The sequence below is a fragment of the Taudactylus pleione genome, unplaced genomic scaffold (assembly GCF_031769625.1).
Source record: "Taudactylus pleione unplaced genomic scaffold, aTauple2 ptg000095l, whole genome shotgun sequence".
Lineage (NCBI taxonomy): Eukaryota > Metazoa > Chordata > Amphibia > Anura > Myobatrachidae > Taudactylus > Taudactylus pleione.
Window position 1 is genome coordinate 23,571,048 of NW_028284497.1, and position 19,445 is coordinate 23,590,492.

Consider the following 19,445-nt stretch of genomic DNA (forward strand, 5'->3'; position numbering starts at 1 on the left):
GTGGTGTCCTCAGTGTGGGAGTGTTGGCAGTGTGGGGGTCGCTGATGATGTCCTCAGTACATGGGGCAGCAATGCAGGAGTGTCGGCAGCTATGGTTTCGGCAATGGGGGATGCTGCCAATGGGGATGCAGCCAGTGTCGGCAGCAGGAGGTGCCGGCAGTGTCAGGCAGTGGGGGATGGTGGGCGCCATCTTTTTCTCTACACTAGTACAGAGAGTGAGGGATCCGGGGCAGGCAGGGAGATCTGAGCATCGCTTGGATCACCCTGGATCCCCAAAATTTGGGTGGGTTTGGATCTCTGAGATCCAAACCCACTCATCTCGAATATATACATATATATTTTAGTTTTATTACATTTCATTTTCTTGTGAGGCAAGATGGGGCTAACTAAGGGGGTTATTTCTGTAAATAAACATAGCATACAGTGCAGCATAACTATTCAGCAGTTTTGTACCTTATACAGATTGCATTGGTTTTGTATCAGTGTGCCTAGATGGTTTGTCCAGTACTATTTAAAAGGCAAACCTTTTGCCCACAGTTGTCACAATTTTGTAAACCAATATTGCCTTTAGTAGAGACATGAAAGTTTTTATTACATTGTTTAGAGTGTGCCTGGTAATGTGTTTTTCCAGAATTATGAGTGGTCATAAATGAATCTTAAAATTTTGGGTGAATATGGACAATTTATTTAAATCATTAATTAATTAACAAAGAGCTGACATTTTGTATTTTAAAATCTGCCAATTGTGTTATACTTCTGGCTAGCAAAATGCCCAGTCTGGGCAGAGTTTCAGTTGGTATTCATTTAACTCTCAAATTAAAGAGCACAAATAAAGCTCTTGAAATATATGGTGCTGCTCACTGCTGCATGGTTTTAAATACATTATTATACAAAATCCATTGAATGTTTACTTCTGTTTCTTATTGTCCTTCTGTTTCTTATTGTCCTATACAGGTGGGACGCCATCAAGACAGAAAGGATTTTTAGGATGTATTCGTTCTTTAAAGTTAAATGGCATAGCTATTGATTTGGAAGAAAGAGCTAAAGTGACACCAGGGATCAAACCAGGATGTCCTGGACATTGTAGCAGCTATGGGAGCTTATGTCATAATGAAGGAAAATGTGTTGAAAAGCAAAATGGATTTTCATGTGATTGCAGTTTGTCATCATATACTGGAGCTTTTTGTAAAAAAGGTGACTATATTTCAATAGATAAATTTGTATGCAAAAATTTTAGGCAACTCAGGTCAAACTACATGTTTCATTGAGGCTTTAAGTGAAAAAGGAGTCAATGCATGGTACAAACCTAAACATAGCATTTATACAAATTCTAGTATTTACTGAATTTAAAGGAAGTTAAATATAAAAATTTAAATATGCAATTTGTAAATGTTTAGGCACACTTTCAGTTGGTTATTTAATACATTTCCTAGTGTCTAAAAAATGTAATTGTTAATGGTATAAATGAAGTCAGATGAATACAATTTTCAAAGTTGAATAAATACTCTGATCCTTTTTACTGAGACTTAAAAATAAATATATTTGATGGTCATAAAGCAAATGAAGGCTATAAAGAAATGGTTAGCATAACCAGGGTTTGAGGCGACAAAATATTTTATGAAATGCACTGCATAATTTTTGTGTACTAAGCATATTAGTTTTATCAAATAAATATTTAAATGTGACCAGTTTCCATAGTCAGATACATCATTAAGCACTGGAAATTAAAGAAACTGATGAACTCAAAGTAATATATTGAAAACCTTAGATAGAACTAGTCATATATGAAAATCAGAATATGGTATATCTAATGTCTGGTGGTCACTTATGGAAATGTGCCTCTCCTCCATGAATGTCCATAATAATTCACTCTCTTCACTCCTTGTCTAATTTTAATAATCTCACTTACTAAAATCAAATTTTGTTTTATTTTTGTACTGTAATACTACACTTAAACCACATTTAGAAAGGAAAGACTCAACTTTTCACTTAACTTTTCTCATCAGCTGATGAGAAAAATGTCTACTCCTTCAAAACGATTCCATCTTGAGCCACAAACACATTAGTTTTGACAGACATATAACACAACTCCCTTAAGGGCCTTATGTAGACCTGGGAGTACTGTAAATAACTTCTGTAGTGTGCATATGTTCCAAAAGATGTCTATATTTATGTTTGTTTGCAAATTCAGCTGCATCTTAAATCATAGTTGATAGATTTTCAGATGCCCCTTCAGAATGAGGCTGTCAGGACACTGGTGCATTGGGGTTGGGTGCACTGGGTGGTGTAGGTGGTGTGACACCACAATCATATCATCATATCCCCATATCCCACTATACAGTGCCATGATAATTGGCATTGTAAATCAGGGGGTGGGGCCATGATTATGTATATTGCATCATCAAGCTGCCCAGAGCACCCACTCTAAGTGCTGGAAATTGGTGGCTGCAGGCAGCCGTAGGGGGCCTTTGGGAGTATGCCCAATTGTCTGGACACCCTGGGGAGCCAACCAAGTTTTGAGAGTCTCCTGGACATCCTGCAAGAATAGGAAAATATGTACTACCCTTAGGAAACTTTACACTTGGAGACTTGTTATAGGGAAGGGAATAGGCAGCCTGTGCAGCATATGTGCAATCTAGACAAAAATAAAACTGCACTGCAAGCACTGGGTGTTGGGGGTCATATCAGTTAAAACTTAGAAAATAGCAATTTTGAATGGGGAAATACTGGTCTATGAAAGCCCTGGGAGCCATAAACTGGTTGAATATGCTGGTCCTTGTAGAGCTGCAAGTGGCATTCTGATCTGGGATCTGTTGTGCTATATATAAAAACATACAGTAAAACAAAAACTAAACTCATCAAAAATACTTTATTTAAATCTTCTCAACTCACTTAGTTTCGTCCTGCTTTAAATAAAAAAGGAATTTAAAAAATGTGTGGAGCACAGACATTTAATGACTGGCCAGGGCAGCTTCACTGTAGATGTTAAGAGCCTTCTTTACAAAGGGGTAAAGAAAAGAAAAAATCCTTAGGCGAAGCCTTGAGGGTATATTTTAGAGATGTGTAGTTTGGTTTTACTCAATTATGTTCGGATCTCAAAAATGGCATCTAATTGACTATCCAGCTCCTGCGTGTTTTGGATAGCCAATAAGGTAAATTCGAACTTGCACTAATTTGGCGGAAAAAAAATAGTCAAAACCAAACTGCTCATCTCTAGTATATTTATGAAGCAGCGGCATTTGAAGAGAAGCCGCTTCTCAAAGTTTGTTGCACTAATATTAAGTGCATAAAAACACAGGGCTTTGCAGGGTGTGCTAAGTTAAATTTTGATGTGAAACCTGATGAGAAACGTCAACTTGCAAAAGTTGCCACTATGTAAATATATTCCTAAATTTCAAACATTTCATTCATAGGTCCTGTAACTGTATTGTACTGTATGTCCTATTTGAAAATGTGTGTTGATGGAATGTTCTATTTCTCTTTTACAGAAATCTCAGCATATTTTGAAGCAGAATCCTCAATAGTGTATAATGTTCAAGAAAATTATACCATGTCCAAAAATTCAAGTTTGTATACATCTTCTCTTTACATGGATACAACGTCAAGTGAGAGTATTGCTTTTAATTTTAGGACAACACAAACACCAAGTTTATTACTTTTTGTGAGCTCTTTTAATAAACAATATATTTCAATGATCATCTCAAAAAATGGTAAGTATTGATGACATCGTTTTTTGGAAATTAATTTATTGTTTAGTAGAGACTTAGATAATCTAATAAATATAGATTTGCTGAAACCATCATCAAATTTACTAGTTTTTTAATAATAAACATGGTGAATTTCTAATCGTTCTAAACTATTATCTATTTCTATTAAAATCATCACTTTCTGAAACCATTAAAACATAAATACAAAATCACCAAACTTGTCAAAATTACAGAATCATCAATTTAAGCATTATGAGTTATAGATAAGGGGAATCTAGAACAGATATTTTATAAAATATTGCTTTGAAAATCACTAAAAATTAATGGTGTAAATTCACACCAGATGAGTGAGATGAAAAAAAAGATAAAAAATGGGAATTTGTTCAGTCTGACAAGTAAGATTTGAAGACATTAGAAATAGAGGTGAAGTCTCCTTGTACATAGAAGATTGATGCAGCTGATAGTTTGAGCACAACTAGCAAACTTGCTGTTTAAAGAAATTACAATAGAAGTTAAAAGGGCACACAATTCATGGTATAGCTTCTTTATTAATTTCAATATATATATATATATATATATATATATATATATATATAGAACTGACTGTTTTTCTCACCTAGAGGAGAAAAAGGTCTCAGCTTAAATATAAAAAAAATATTAGCATCGCCATAATAGAAAAAAAGTTAAATATTGCATAAAAAATTAAATGGAATGATAAATAAATGCATCTACAAACTAAAATAGATAGCATAGTAAAGAAGATATCTTAAAAATACAACAATAGAACAAAGAAACAAGATTAATATAATTGCACAGCCTCCAGAACTTTACATAGATGTACCCTAAAAGATGAAAAAAGTACAATTTAGGTATCCACTTCTGGAGTACTTAATTCTAAATGTTAAATGAAAACAAGAAGGGGGTCTGTCAGCACTAATTTAACAATCCCTGTTGATTTTAATTAGACAACAGAATCCCAACTATGCAATTAGGGGCTTCAGTGACTAAAAGTGGAGAGATACCATAGTTACAACTGCTGCTAAAACAGCTGGAAACAAGAAACAATATTTAACTGTGGCAATGGGCCTGATTCAGAGGTGGATGCAGTTTTGGTTTTATCGCCAACGGACAATGTTTCCTATACTGCACATGCATGTGAGCTGCACTGTGCATGTGCAGCAATGGTCTTGCGATGGAGGTCATACTGTAAATTAGGACGCAGAGAGATTGGCAGTCACCTACTGTTTGGGGGAGGTAACAGGGGTGTTGTGACTTAAAAGCAGGTGTGCCTCAACCGTTTTGGGGTTTGTCGCAGCCAGTGAATACATCATACTTTGTTGACAAACAGTACATTATGTAATTGACATGCTGTGTGTCAACATTATAACTGCCATAATGTATGTTTCCAATAAAGTGTGCACACTTTATTATATCACTCTTATAAAAGAAATGCTATTAATTTCAAAAAGTAGTATCCATAACAAAATTTAAAATATGCAACCACAAAGCATTTGCATCTGATGGGAGAAGTGATCATTCAATTTACCTAGGCAATATCTGGAGGGCGCAGTAAGAGCAGCAGTGGGGAAATAATATATCTGTGGTCTAGAAGGGCAGTGAGAGTAGTAAAGGGGAAATGATAGATCTGTGGTCTGGAGGGGCAGTAGGTGATAGCCTCCATTTCCCTAAACTGAGGCGTGTCACTGCCATTGGGGAGGAGGGAAGAGGCCAGCATCTTTGTTGGCTGATGGAGATTTCCTTGCTTTTTCCTCTCATCTGCAGTGGCCGGCTGCGTGACCCCATGGGTCATCTTAGCTGGCCAATGTTCCGCAGATTATCTGATGCTGCATTGTTGCATGTGAGCAGCTTTGCAATTCTGTCCGAAGCTGAATGAGGCCCTATGTCTGGACCTGGTATCCATATTACTTACATATATTCCTAATGTTTATCTAATATAATTGTCCAACATTAATTCCAAAGGAGTCCATTTTTATCTTAATGCAAATCCCATCAAACATTTAAGGAATATATTTGCAGTGGATATATTATTATATTAAATGTAAATGAGACTAAACATTAGAAAAAAAGTGAATTGTCATTTAGAAATTGTCACTGGAAAAAAAATAAATTATCTTTAGAATACTGGGGTATACTGAAGACCTATCATATTAATCGTATTTATCATCATGACAATTAAATAATGGCTTATGATCATATTTTTCAATATTAATGTTGATTGTGTAACATAACATGTTTCAGATGCTTCTAATGGTGAGATTTATTATGTCCAAAAAATCATATAGATTACTTTATGTTAAACAAATATAAATAATTTCTAGAATGTGTACTTGAGATTGATTTGTTACCAAGATATCAGCTAGGTCCAAAGGGGTTTACATATCAATTATTTGTCCTTATTGTCCTCAGATAATAGCTAAGCATTTATTATTTTGATTTTTAATTTACAAATGTAAAGATCATATCATGCATATAATTGTTTAGCTTCTTTTTCTGATTTACAGCACTTTATTCTGTTCCATATCCTGTTTGAACTAAGTTACACAATTAACATTTAATCAGGGAGTTTGTGAACCTTCAGAATATGTATTATTTATCCAAAGCATTATACAGTAAATCAACCTTTCTTTAAGAAAATAAAAAATATCAAGTGTTTCAAACTGATCCCCAGTTGTATATGCACTGAAAATATTGATTACAATTCAAGCATTTAATGTCATGCTAAAATACTATATTGGTTTTCCTCAGGAAGTTTGCAAATTAGGTACAAACTGGATTATCACCATGATCCTGATGTTTTTACTGTCAATTATAAAAATGTAGCTGATGGTCATCTGCAAAGAGTGAAAATTTTGAGAAAACAAGAGATTCTGTTTGTGGAGGTATTTTCATTTAATTGTATCTGTTGCAATGTTACAGTATTTGTGAATGCTTTACGAAGAAGACAAACTAGATAAAGGAGTGTTTGGCATAAATATAGAAGGATGATGGTTATGTCTCAGAAGCAAGGGGTTAGGGCAGAGGTTCCAAAACGCGGTCCTCAAGGCTCCCCAACAGTTCAGGTTTTAGAGATATCCATGACTGAACACAGATGGTTAAATCAAATTGACTGAGGTACTAATTAAATCATCTGTGGTCAAGCATGGATAAAACCTGAACTGTTGGGGTGGCTTGAGGACTGCATTTGGGAACCTCTGGGGTAGGGAACCCTGTGTAAATATTGGGAAGGAAATTATGAAATTGCACTCAGTTGAGGTACTCAGAAAATGTTTATATGAGTGAATCTTATACAAGTGGGAGACAAACTGACTTAATTTGATGAGCGAAAAGGATTAAATCTTGTGACAAAGAGCAGATACAGTATGAAAAGTAGATTGGTTTTAGATGGAGATATATAGGTTAAGGATAAATGTTTTCATTTTATTCTAGAGGTTCCCTTTTTTCTTAATCTCATGATATTAGTAATGTAATTTACATTCCTGACTCACCTTGTTGCAATAGTGTTAGCCATAAAACAGAAATCATGATAAAATAAAAGCCAAATAGAAAAATAACTTTGAATCTTTCAACTTAAGACAGCAATTCATTTAATGGCTCTTTCTACAAGGTAGCATTCTGGAATGGCAAATCATGACCTGCAACAGTGTTAGTTTTATTTCACAAACCATAGAGGTGTGCAGGAAATATAACAATGCGTAGCATACTGTAATAGTCCATTCTTTCTACAGCTGGAAATTGTGGTATGCTCAGCAGCACATCACCACTAACTGAATTAGCCATTTAGTGCACTCACATACCATCCCCAATGTTTCCCTAAACTTGTTTTTACCTGTCAAACTTCAATTACTTTATATAATATGTGATGCATTGGGCTTATGTCAAGTCTAGACCATCCATTACGTACCCTAAGCCTCTACCTTTGATCCAGTTATATCCAAACAATTTTTTTATTCCTTCAGGTATCTGCGCACAGATGTCTAAATAAAGGAGTGAGGGCAAGCAGGGTTTTCCCAATTTACTGCCAAGCGGATGTCATACTATACATCTTGCTTGGCTTAGCTATACATGCAGTTCATTTATGAGTGTAAGTGCCTTGTGCAGCCCCAATGCTTCTGTTGTAGTTGTGCAGAGCTCCTCCAACTAGGGCTTAGCACATGCTCCTATGATCACTGGTGCTGAGTCTTAGGGGTCTTAGGTTGAAATACAGTGAGGCAGGCTGCAACAATATAAAGTCTGTAGGTTAATTCTGAATCCCAGCACCAGACAATAAGATGCATACCACAGAACAGTAATTATAATCAATATTGTGGAAAGGTGCACAGCGCACCTGTGTTACAGAACCATATGGTTGTTGATTACCGTATATACTCGAGTATAAGTCGACCCGAATATAAGCCGAGGTACCTACTTTTACCACAAAAAACTGGGAAAACTTATTGACTCGAGTATAAGCCTAGGGTGGGAAATGCAGCAGCTGGTAGTGCCCCCAGTAGTAATTCCCCCTGGTTGTGCCCCCAGTAGTAATCCCCCCCTGGTAGTGCCTCCAGTGGTAATCCCCCCTTTCAGTGTCCCCAGTAGTAATCCCCCCCTGGTAGTGCCCCCAGTTGTAATCCCCCCCTTTTAGTGCCCCCAGTAGTAATCCCCCCTGGTAGTTCCCCCAGTGGTAATCCCCCCTTTTAGTGCCCCCTGTAATAATCCCCCCCCCCTGGTAGTGCCCCTGTAGTAATCGCCTCCTGGTAGTGACCCCTGTAGTAATCGCCCCCTGGTAATGCCCTCTGTAGTAATGGCTCCCTGGTAGTGCCCCCAGTAGAGAGAGACGTAATAAGAATTAAAAATAAATCACTTATCTGAAACCCCCGCTCCTGGTCCCGCCGCTTACAGCTTCTTCAGTCGCTTTGAATGGGAGAGACGTCATTACTCATGATGTCTCTCCCATTACCCACTGCAGGAGCCGGACGATGGCTCCCACAGTGGGAGTAGCAGCAGCCGCTGAGAGTCTGACAGACTCTCAGCGGCTGCTGATTACAACAAACACACAGCTGCCGGCTCCGGCGGCTGTGTGTTTGTGCTGTGTAGCGCTGACCGAACTCCGTCCGGTCAGCGCTACACTTCACTCGAGTATAAGCCGAGAGGGTACTTTTTCAGCACAAAAAATGTGCTGAAAAACTCGGCTTATACTCGAGTATATACGGTATACCACCATAACCTTCAATGTTGGCCAAATTCAGTTATATACCATACAGTAATATGTATTAGTAAAAAAATACTAGCTATCATGGGTACGTGAATGTGGCCATACCAAAATAGCTGAAAACTGTGGTCATCTTTGTGATAGGTTCCGTTTGGCATTAAATAAAATATACAAATATACAAAATAGAGATCAACAATATATGAAAATGTCCATTTCCATGTTTTACATAATTATTTCTTGTTTATTATCCTGTTAGGTTAACCATGATGCAAATGAAAAATTTATTCTCACTTCTGGTAATCAGTTCAACGCAGTCCATTCTCTTATGCTTGGTAAAATATCAGGTATGCATTTTTTTCCTTTCTAATACTATATTGCATATATTACATCTCCTTAATAGAAATGTGCCTGGGAATTGAATTACTTTCTGACAATCAAGAGAGAAATGCACTTTTGTCAACTTGAAGCATTATCTGAAATAAGTACTTCCTTGCAGATGAGCAAGTGGGTTCTTGTGAAACTAATTTAACACTTATCTCTCCAATTGCTAATCAGACATACTGGAATGTGATTTTTTCCTCTAAAGAGGGCTGCTTTTTTTAACATAGTACATGATTCTGCTGTGATCACAGACAAATAGATATATATGACATACAAATTACCATAATTATTTTAAATAATACTTTTATGCATAATGCAATACATAAAACATGGCTTCTAAGATATTTCATGAGTCAATAAGAAGAAATGTAAGAATAACAAAAGCAGCTAAATGTAGTGCATTATGTTTTATATTAAAAAGAAAACCTGGTATATACCTCATAAACAAAATTACAAAGTGTACAAAATATAGCATTCAAATAATTTTAATGAGAAGCTGTTACATAATATGAAGTACGCATTAATCACAATGACAGCTTTGAAAAGTTTTAAGATTTACTTTCCATACTATGATGTGTTATTAAATCTTTGCTAATTATTCTACAACATTTAAACTCTTCTAGTTTTTTCTCATAGAATGTGGGTGTTTTGTACAGAAGTAAAAATTCTCTAGGTAAATCTTGATTGGTGGAGCATGTAATTGAAAATAGATCCCAAATTGCCTATAAATAATTAAAATTAAAAAAGCAATAGAGCTTTGTAATGAGCATTAAAAAAGTCATATCCATTAATATGTTAAAATATGATCCCAATAGATGAACAATGCAGTATTTTAACTTTTGTAATAATTTTAATGATATGATTAGGCATTTCTGTTCTATTCTGCTCTTTTTCATTTACAAATTTGTATAATGATTTATTAAATTGTAACCCTCACCCCTATACATTTTTTTGAAAGCCAATACATTTGTAATATTAGTGAACCATTATAATGGTGCCCTTTGTTATGAGATATTCCAAATTGTTGATGTAAATTCCTGATCAACATTAAAAGGGAAATTCACACTTCTTTTTAAATCTTATTCTTCTGATGCTACCATCTAGGGTAAAAATTAATAATATATTAAAGAAAATCAAACATTCTACTAATACGTGCGTGCTCTAGATTTTAGTTCCCATTTATAAATCATTTGATGCTGGTCCATGAAAACTTGCAATTAGGAAGTTTCCTCAATGTTATTTGTTAGCACTGTTGTGGATAACCAGATTTTAGTCAACTGAAGTTTTCTTTTGTGGGGATACAGTAGAAAGGGCTTCTTTTACCTACATTCATAAATGAATGTATTGCAGTATTGCACCCTTGCATGCATGCAGACACAGACACTCACATTAGAATATGCAATATGCAAGTTACATCTGCTTATCTGTATTTATTTGCAATACTACTTTTGGTAAATCTGAACGCTCACATACATGGTCGATTATTGATGTTGGGCATTCAAAAAGCTTACAGCTTGGGGAATGCTTTTTAATGTTGATAGCCAAAAATAATAAAATAGTAAATATCCCCATACACATATACACATACTTTCTGTCATGTACAATATTTTGATATTGCTTGCCATATTCAAAAGTGTCACAGTTTACACACTATGTTTGGAAGCTTTAAGAACTGGCTTTAGATTGCCTGTTAAAGGTAAAAACAAAGTATAAGGTTTAGCCCTTGCTTTTTACAGGCTTTATTTTTGGATAGTAAATCAATCTATTTTTTAAGGAAATGAAGGTTGAATATATGACTAGAAATGGTTATTCACGGACATGAAAAGTGCAGCTGAAATTACAACACAATTCTGTTTTGAAAGAAAAGAGCCGCTACAGTAATCCCATGTCTGTGATGTTTGTTAAAAATGGTGCTTAAATTAAAAGTTTCACCACAGAATCTGGCATGTGACTATGCATATATTAAAAAGTGTAGGCTGAAGCAATTAGTGCAGGCAGTTCTGAAAAAGTCTAGTGGAATGGTTAGGCCATCAAGAAATGCAATATTAAGCCAATTGGGATATACTGTATAATTGTCTTTGATTTAAAGGAAGAAACTACTCATTTAAAGGTTTTAACTTGCATGCAGTCTTTTTGCAAATCATGTTGTGTAATAAACAAGGATATCATACAAGGCTTAAAGCTTAATGGGAAAATATTCCCATGATAGTATGTTCCATGAATGTCAATTTAATTGCATTTTAAATGTGAAGAAACATGTTAATAAAGAAAAAAATATCATGTTTCTGGTGGTAATTTAAGTATACTTAGTTACAGCAAATCCATATTAAAGTAATACTGAACACTTTGAAATATATGCTTAATTCATTGATTAAGAAAGCAACAAATGATCTGGTCCCACAGCAATTTGAATAAATAAAATATATTTTATGAACTAATCATACTAGTACAGTAAAATAAAAATCATTGGGTTAATGGCTGATACGTAATTACAGACATGGGATATTATACCCAAAATCCAGATTTACAGACTGTTCTAAAAACAAGAATTAGTTAAAAAAAAAAATAATCATTACACTTCAGTGTTGAGTTGTATCAAATCTTTCTTAGTGGACAGGAGGAGACATTGCCGATAGCAACCAATCAGCTGCTAGCTATAATTTTATAGAATGTAAAGTACTTGATATATGATACAGTAGTTACAATCTGAATTTGTGCTTTTTTTTGAAGGTTTGATATATCTCCCCAAATGTATACACACAGAATATGGTAGATTAAGATTATTAAGTGGCTTCTCTCCTAAGGGTAAATTTACTAAAGTGAGAGTTTTTAGAAGTGTAGATGTTGCCCATAGCAACCAATCAGATTCTAGCTATTATCTTATAGAAGGTGCTAGTTAAGTGTTAAGTATAATCTGATTTGTTGCTATGGGCAACATCTCCACTTCTAAACACTCTCACTTTAGTAAATATACCCCCTACAGTCACTGTTATATATAATGACCAGTGAAATGTCAGTGGCAGTGTGGAAAAAGACAAGGATCATTTTTATGACATTTACTATACTTTTTGCCGCAAACGTAATGAAAAATGTAATCCATATTTGTATTTGTATCATGTTACTATTAATGTCCACCATTTTCTGAATTTGATGTATTTGTAAGAAGTGATTTGGTTAAATTTTCACCAATATTGACTAATACAGTATATGAATTTACTGTGCATTAGTTATTTGTTGAACATATGAGAAGCACAGTAATGTAACGCTTAAATCCTGTTTTTATTATCTAGGCCAGGATATTGATATTGATCCAGCGACCATGAAAGCCGATGCTAATGGATTCATTGGGTGTCTTTCTGCTCTGCATTTTAATAGCCTTTTTCTGCTAAAGCTTGCGTTCCAAAATAATCATACTTATCAAATTGCCAAAAAGGGTCATGTTTCAGAATCCAGTTGTGGGTCCTTAAATGGAGAGGATACAACATCTGGTGAAACAACCCATTCATTTTCAGGTACTTTTTATTTTACCTCTATTATACTGTTATATTTAAAATGTCAAACCTTCTTTGATTATTTCCCATATTGCTCATTTTTGTCATTTTAAAAATGTTTTTAATCTTTATCCAAGACCCGTGTTTGTTATATTTAGAGTGGTGCTTTTATTTATTATCATTAACTTCCCATGACAAGGTATTGGTTGCACATTTCATTTTGTTGCACAATCAGTATGGAGAACTACTGAATAGTTTTAATTGACAATCTGAAACATTTAAATGCTACATTTCATTTGCCACATCTTTGAAGTGATATATTATTAGTTTGCTATGATACAATCCATAATGTAGTCATAGCATTCATTGAGCATTAATGTAATATGACAGATAATGATGACATAATAGCAGTTTGTTTTAAATTTCCTAAAAGGACTATGCTTTTCAATAAAGACATAGCACGTTCATTAACAAAAAGATTAAGGGGTCTGTTTATCAAATTGAAAAGATCTCTAAACCCATAAAAAATTATGATTGTGCCCAGATTATGAAATTCCCTCTGTTTATAAGGACTTCCTTGGTACCCCTGGCGATGGGCATCACCTGTATCGCTATAGGTAACCAAAGAGGTTCTCTTCTGCAATAGCAAAACATGGTGAACCTCCGAAGCACATAATTAAAGAAGGGCAGTGGCAGCACTTGTACAACGGGCTGTCCTTCATTGCTACTGACATGTTAGGATGAACAATGATAGAAAATAGGCCTTTTTGAGAGTGTTTGAGAAAAATAACTCAAATTGCATGACCTTTTCATTTTCTTTCAGGAAAAAAAAGCTCCATTAACTAGGAACTTTCAATACCATAGAACATTGCACTTTTAATCTCCTTTTTTATCTCTTTTTAACAAAACTTTTATACTGTAACTGCATTTGCATTCATTTAAATACAATTATATTTCCTCTCAGTGCATATAGCACAGTATTATCCACTTTGATAGAAATCATTATTACAATTCTCTGTAAACAAAAATTGATACTCCCCTAGATTGTAAGCTCCTAGGAGCAGGGTCCTCCTCCCTACTGCCTCACAGCCCTCTTCTCAAGAACTTCAATGACAGCCTTCACCTTCCCAGCTGTATTGTGTGGAGAATTGTGTTGCTATTTGTTACATGTGCTCTGTTTACATTTTGATTATAGTATTGTAAAGTAATGTTCCGTGCTCCCTGTACGGCACTGCGGACCACTTGTGGCGCCCTATAAATAAAATGTAATAATAATAAAACTGGAGAAATTTTTTTTTTGTCTGAATATAAGTTTCATAGATAGAGTTTTTCAATTCTGATCATTAGAGTTTAGTTTCACAAACTGCAATAAACAGCTTTTAAAACTTCTTCTGTGGGCAATGACTGCGAACCCAATAGTAAATGTGCCTTATTTTAATGATAGTATTATATAAACTTACTATGAATAGCCAACTAATGAATTTGTACTAGAGATGTGTGGGTTCGGTTTTATTCGGTTCTTATCACCAAATTAGCGCAAGTTCAAATTAGTTTGGATTTATCTTATTGGCTATCCAAAACACGTGAGAGCCAGGTAGCCAATATAATTCCATTTATGAGAACCGAACATATTTGAGTAAATCCGAGTAAAACCGAATCGCACATCTCTAATTTGTACATCTAGCCAAAAGGTAAGGGATAGATGACCAAAGCTACAATGACCTTTGCTCACAAATTACTTTATTGGCCTATTTCAGATCATTCGGGACCAATGGATAACGGAGAACCATTATCAAATGTATTGAAAAGTGGCTTTGCTCTCATTGGAGGTAAAATAAAAATGTTTCTAGTGTTACACATTATATGACTTTATTAATTTGTACAATATGTAAACACACTACAGTATGTTCATTTAGAGCCTAGAGACAATTAATTTGTTGCTAAATGATAGCAGCTAATCCCAACAGTTTCATCCATTCTAAACCGAAGCTAATATGATCTTTGCAAATATGTTTATTTTATCTGGTCCCTAGTATAAGAACATTAGCTTATTATTTTAGTTTTAAGTATTATATTTCAATACAACCTGTCATGTCATACAGTATTACTAAAAAAAGTGCATTGTATAAATACTGCATTACAGTTATTCCATTTATCTATATTCATCACTCCTTATACTCATCCCATCACCAAAGTTTGCAACTATTTACATTTTTGCAATGACCATTCCGATTTTTACCTTTTCCGATTTCGCTAGCTCAGACTGATGCTGCTGCAGTCTCCCCCTTTGTCTATTAATAATAAAGTTTTATTTGTTGTTAACATTTGAGAAAAGCTGGCATGAAAATATCTGGCTCATGTGCAGTCAGACACAGCTGCCGATCAGTGACAGCTGAAAGAGGGAAAGTGTGATTTTCCCAGACAGGCGACTTAACACTCTCCCTCTACAGCAAACTGAGTGATAATACATGCAAGTGGTGTCTGGACCTGCTTCACTGTGATAAATAGGTTAAGCAGGTCCAGCCATTTGCTCCCCATTAGCCCTCCCATCATACATCTTCCCCTGTGTTTTAAAAAGGTCTATTATGAGCTGATTTATTGGTACTTTATCTGTCTCCACTTTACCACTCTCTCTCTCTCTCTCTCTCTCTCTCTCTCTCTACTGCTGGGCATACACGTACAGATAAAATGCATGTCAAACCAGCAGGCATTTTATCTGACAGCCTGATATTGTGGCCATACATTATGAGACAACTCCCAGTGTATGGGCCATGATATCTGCACTCCTCCCCAGGGGAAGAGACATTTACTTGTTCCTTCCCTGTGAAGGAACAAGGGAAATGTCCATCGGTCTGCCCCAGATGGGCATACACTGCCCGATGCGGCCTACTTTCACTTAGAAAATATTGCAACGAACAGGCATGCTGGACGATCGATATTTTCAGATTGGTTGCCCATATATACTGTACAATTATCTGGCCAATCCACCAATATATTGGTCTCCCGTATATACTGTGCAGTTATCTGGCCGATCCACCGATATCAGGGAGATCAGACAGATAATTGCATAGTGTATGCCCAGCATACCCGTTAGTGCTCATTTTATTAAAAGGTGTTTTATGTATTAAGGCTCACATAAAAGCTGGTGCCGCGAAATGTAAATACATTTAAATATATTTTGTGCATTCATTATGATTTCTGATATTTCACATTCAAAATATAGGTTTATTTAACTTTTCTGTCTGTTATCATTTTTACAGGTGTAATATCTGTTGCTGTGTTCATAGTATTATGCATCACCGCCATAGCAGTAAGAATTTATCTCCAGAAGAATACATATAAGAAAAATGATGCCAAAGAATCAGAAAATGAGGACAATGTAGAGGCAGCAGCAGTGCTGAAAGCAGAGATCAGTATGCAAAATACAATCCATGAAAGTCAAAAAGAATATTTTTTCTAATGTGTTTTCATTGTGCAGTCAAACAATGGGACAGACAGACTTTCTTGCTAAGCAAGGGGCACTAGCCGAACAACAAAATTAAAACAATAGACATGCACTGCAAACAAACAAAGGACTAGACCTGTGTTAAACTGCATATGATCAGTTACAGTGATCACTAAAAAAGGCCTCTAAAAAACTGACAAGCATTTCTTTGGATTAATAAAACATTCTCATTGAGAGTAATCGCTGTATAGTACACTCTTTAATTGTTGGTAGTTTCAGATTGTTTTGATGTGACTTTTTAAGCCTGAAGAAATCTACATTGAAATAATAATTCCAGACTATTCTCAAGTTGAAGCTATTAACTATGTCTGTGATTGAAACATTTTGTTAATGGTAACATCTGAACTGTAATATATTGTTTTCAAAAAAAGGTTATGTAGTGTTTTATATTGTAAATGCCACGTTCAATGATTTAGTCCATATGAGTGATTAAGATGTTCAGCAAATTATTATTTTCTTTGAAAGAAATACCTATAATTCTAAAAACTGGGAGAGAAAACATAGAAAGCAGAAAAATGCTAAAAACATGTTTATGGTGTTAGTATGGTACAACGCCAGAAACAAGTTTATTATATGAGATTTTATTCTTGAAGGTATAACCCCCTTCCCCATAAAATGATAAAACAAATACTATAATGAAACAATCAACACTAAATAAAAATATATTCATTCAATTCTGTTTGAAAATTCTTAAAATATACATTTCAGTACAGTACAGTAAAAGAGCTCACAAATTGCATGTAGTACTTTTTTTTATAAATTTTTAGCAGATTTCCATCCAGTTTCCACTTTGTAAGCTCTTTCTTATTTATGTGTCTGGTATTTTCCAGCTAATACTTCTACAGTGCCGCATTTATAATCTGTGGAGATGTATCCATGTACAGTAACTGATCTCTTAAACAACCTGAAAAAAAAAGACATGTGATCTATTCACTCTCGACCAAGGTGATTGGGTGACAAAGCAACATGTCCCAAGTGCTGTGGCACTGAAGCTCATTGTCTGGGTCAAGTGGCAGGTTCAGAGGTGCAGTGCAGTCCAATATTCAAATAAGGGAGCCACACCAACTGCCAGTGATGTTTGGCAGCAGTCGGTTCTCCTTCTTTGAATATTGGACTTTTCTGCAGCTCCACCTTTGGAGTCACCACTGCTAAGGATTAAACACTAGTTTTTTTTCCCATTTGGATACTTCACTTGCTTTGTATTTGGAATTTTCATTATCTTGAACATGGCAATTGAGTTTTTGATGTAAAAGGGGAGATGGTGCCCCATCACAGAATACAGGGCCTGTCTGTTCCGTTCCCTCTTCTATCTCATGTATTCCACTCAGCTAATAGCTGGTGAGGCACATGGTGGATAACTGGGAGGAGTTCTCCATCATGTTCAATAACAATCAGGACAACTACACCAGTTCTGCTGAGTTCCCCCTTGGCACGTCCCTTTACTTATGGTGTTTTGTGCAAACTGTTGTCTCTGCATCTGTTCATGGTATGATGGAAATTAATAGATCTATGGTCTATCCAGGTGAAACTGGGTACATCAGCTAATAATACATATAAAGTGAAATATAGTAAACTTACGGTAAGTCAAGTACAAACAAATAATAGCAAGTATCTGGAAGAAAACTCCTTTATTATTCAACTACTACTAGAGATGAGAAAGAAGTGGTACAGAATTGCACATATAGCACATTTTGTTTTGTTATAGATTTTTGTAGTAAAGAGGCAACACTATCTTCAAGTTCCGATTTTGCCATCCTATACAGTATGTGTAAATTCAACATTATACTGAGCTCGAGTGTGGTTGGGGTGTTATAATGAAGACGTCCAAGAAGAACATAAATAATATGGTGATTCCTGGTATATTTAAATAATCAAGGGTCTACTATGCAACACAGAAATCAAATTCTGACAGAAAAATTTGCTGATTTCTGTGCCCAAATGTAGAATAAGGAAAATATTCAGTGGAGCAGTTTAAAAATTGTCTTAATTTACTAAATATTGCTACCAAAAATTTGGAAAGTCATAAAGTTGTTTCAGTATAAAACTTTTTTTAGAAAATGAAATTTCGGCATCAGCAAATTTATAAAAAGGATTTTAAACCCTTTTACCAATTCAGCTACTATAGGTCAGGTCTGGGCCTAATTAAATAATTTTCCAAAAATAAAGCTGGTTTTATAAATTAATATAATAATTACTATCAATAGGAATAACAAAAAAATTATCATCCCGTGAAATCATTTTATTGCAATTATATTTTTATTTTATCTTAATTACCACTCTTGAGTATGGCATATAAGAAATAGCAAAAGCCATATATTATTTATCAAATGTATTGATATTACTTTTTTACTGTTATTAGCAGTTTATTATTACTCAACATTAGTGCATTCTTTTCAATCAATATTTTCTGAGGTCAATGTCATACAATATATGATAAATAAAACACTACTGTGCAAGTCATTACTCATTTCATTGTGGAAAATTATTTATTTTATCCAATAATAAATTGAGCACTGTCTTTTAAGAAAAATTGTGTTTTAATTATAATAAAATTCTGAAAAATATGTACAAAGATAAATATGATCCTCATACTGTATTAATAGTATCTGATATATATTTTGGAACCATGACAGAAAGTAGAAGTGAAATTACATCTCCTGTGTGACCTATCAACACAGAAATCTAAGTTATGAATCTATGTATCTATGGTGACAGGTTACAAAGTTACTGAAACAAAGTATCAATCCTTGACTGTTTTACCTCCATTAACCTATTTAAGTACCACCTACCTATAGGGTCTATCTAATCTTCACTCATACATTGGAAGGCAATAGAGAGAAATTACATTATTTGAGGTGAAATAACCACACATTGTTTATATATAAATTATTTATTTACAGTATAATGCATATACATACAGGCATATGGTGCATATACACGGTCAGATTTTTCTTCAGATCTGAACTATAATGATTTAAAAAATCATTCAATCGTTCATATCTGAAGGAAAATCTGACATATCTGACATGCCTGAACGATGGACGATGAACAATGCACGTTCCCGATGGTCAGATAACGATATCTGACATCTGATGTGTTTGCAGTCAGACTTGGACGATTCCATTCATTTTAATGCAGTCAAAAATCATTC

The 19,445-nt window shown here is 34.8% G+C and overlaps 1 protein-coding gene across 1 annotated transcript in view; it reads left to right on the top strand.

The window, feature by feature from the left end:
- Positions 1–18,589, top strand: part of CNTNAP4 (contactin associated protein family member 4) — a 377,413-nt gene extending 358,824 nt beyond the window's left edge. The window contains exons 18-24 of the mRNA XM_088470185.1: positions 955–1,194; positions 3,489–3,710; positions 6,474–6,607; positions 9,174–9,261; positions 12,589–12,810; positions 14,547–14,618; positions 16,050–18,589. Of these exons, the coding sequence (XP_088326311.1) occupies positions 955–1,194; positions 3,489–3,710; positions 6,474–6,607; positions 9,174–9,261; positions 12,589–12,810; positions 14,547–14,618; positions 16,050–16,249 (1,178 nt within the window). The 3' untranslated portion in view covers positions 16,250–18,589. The remainder of the gene's footprint in view (positions 1–954; positions 1,195–3,488; positions 3,711–6,473; positions 6,608–9,173; positions 9,262–12,588; positions 12,811–14,546; positions 14,619–16,049) is intronic.
- The last annotated feature ends 856 nt before the right edge of the window (positions 18,590–19,445 follow it).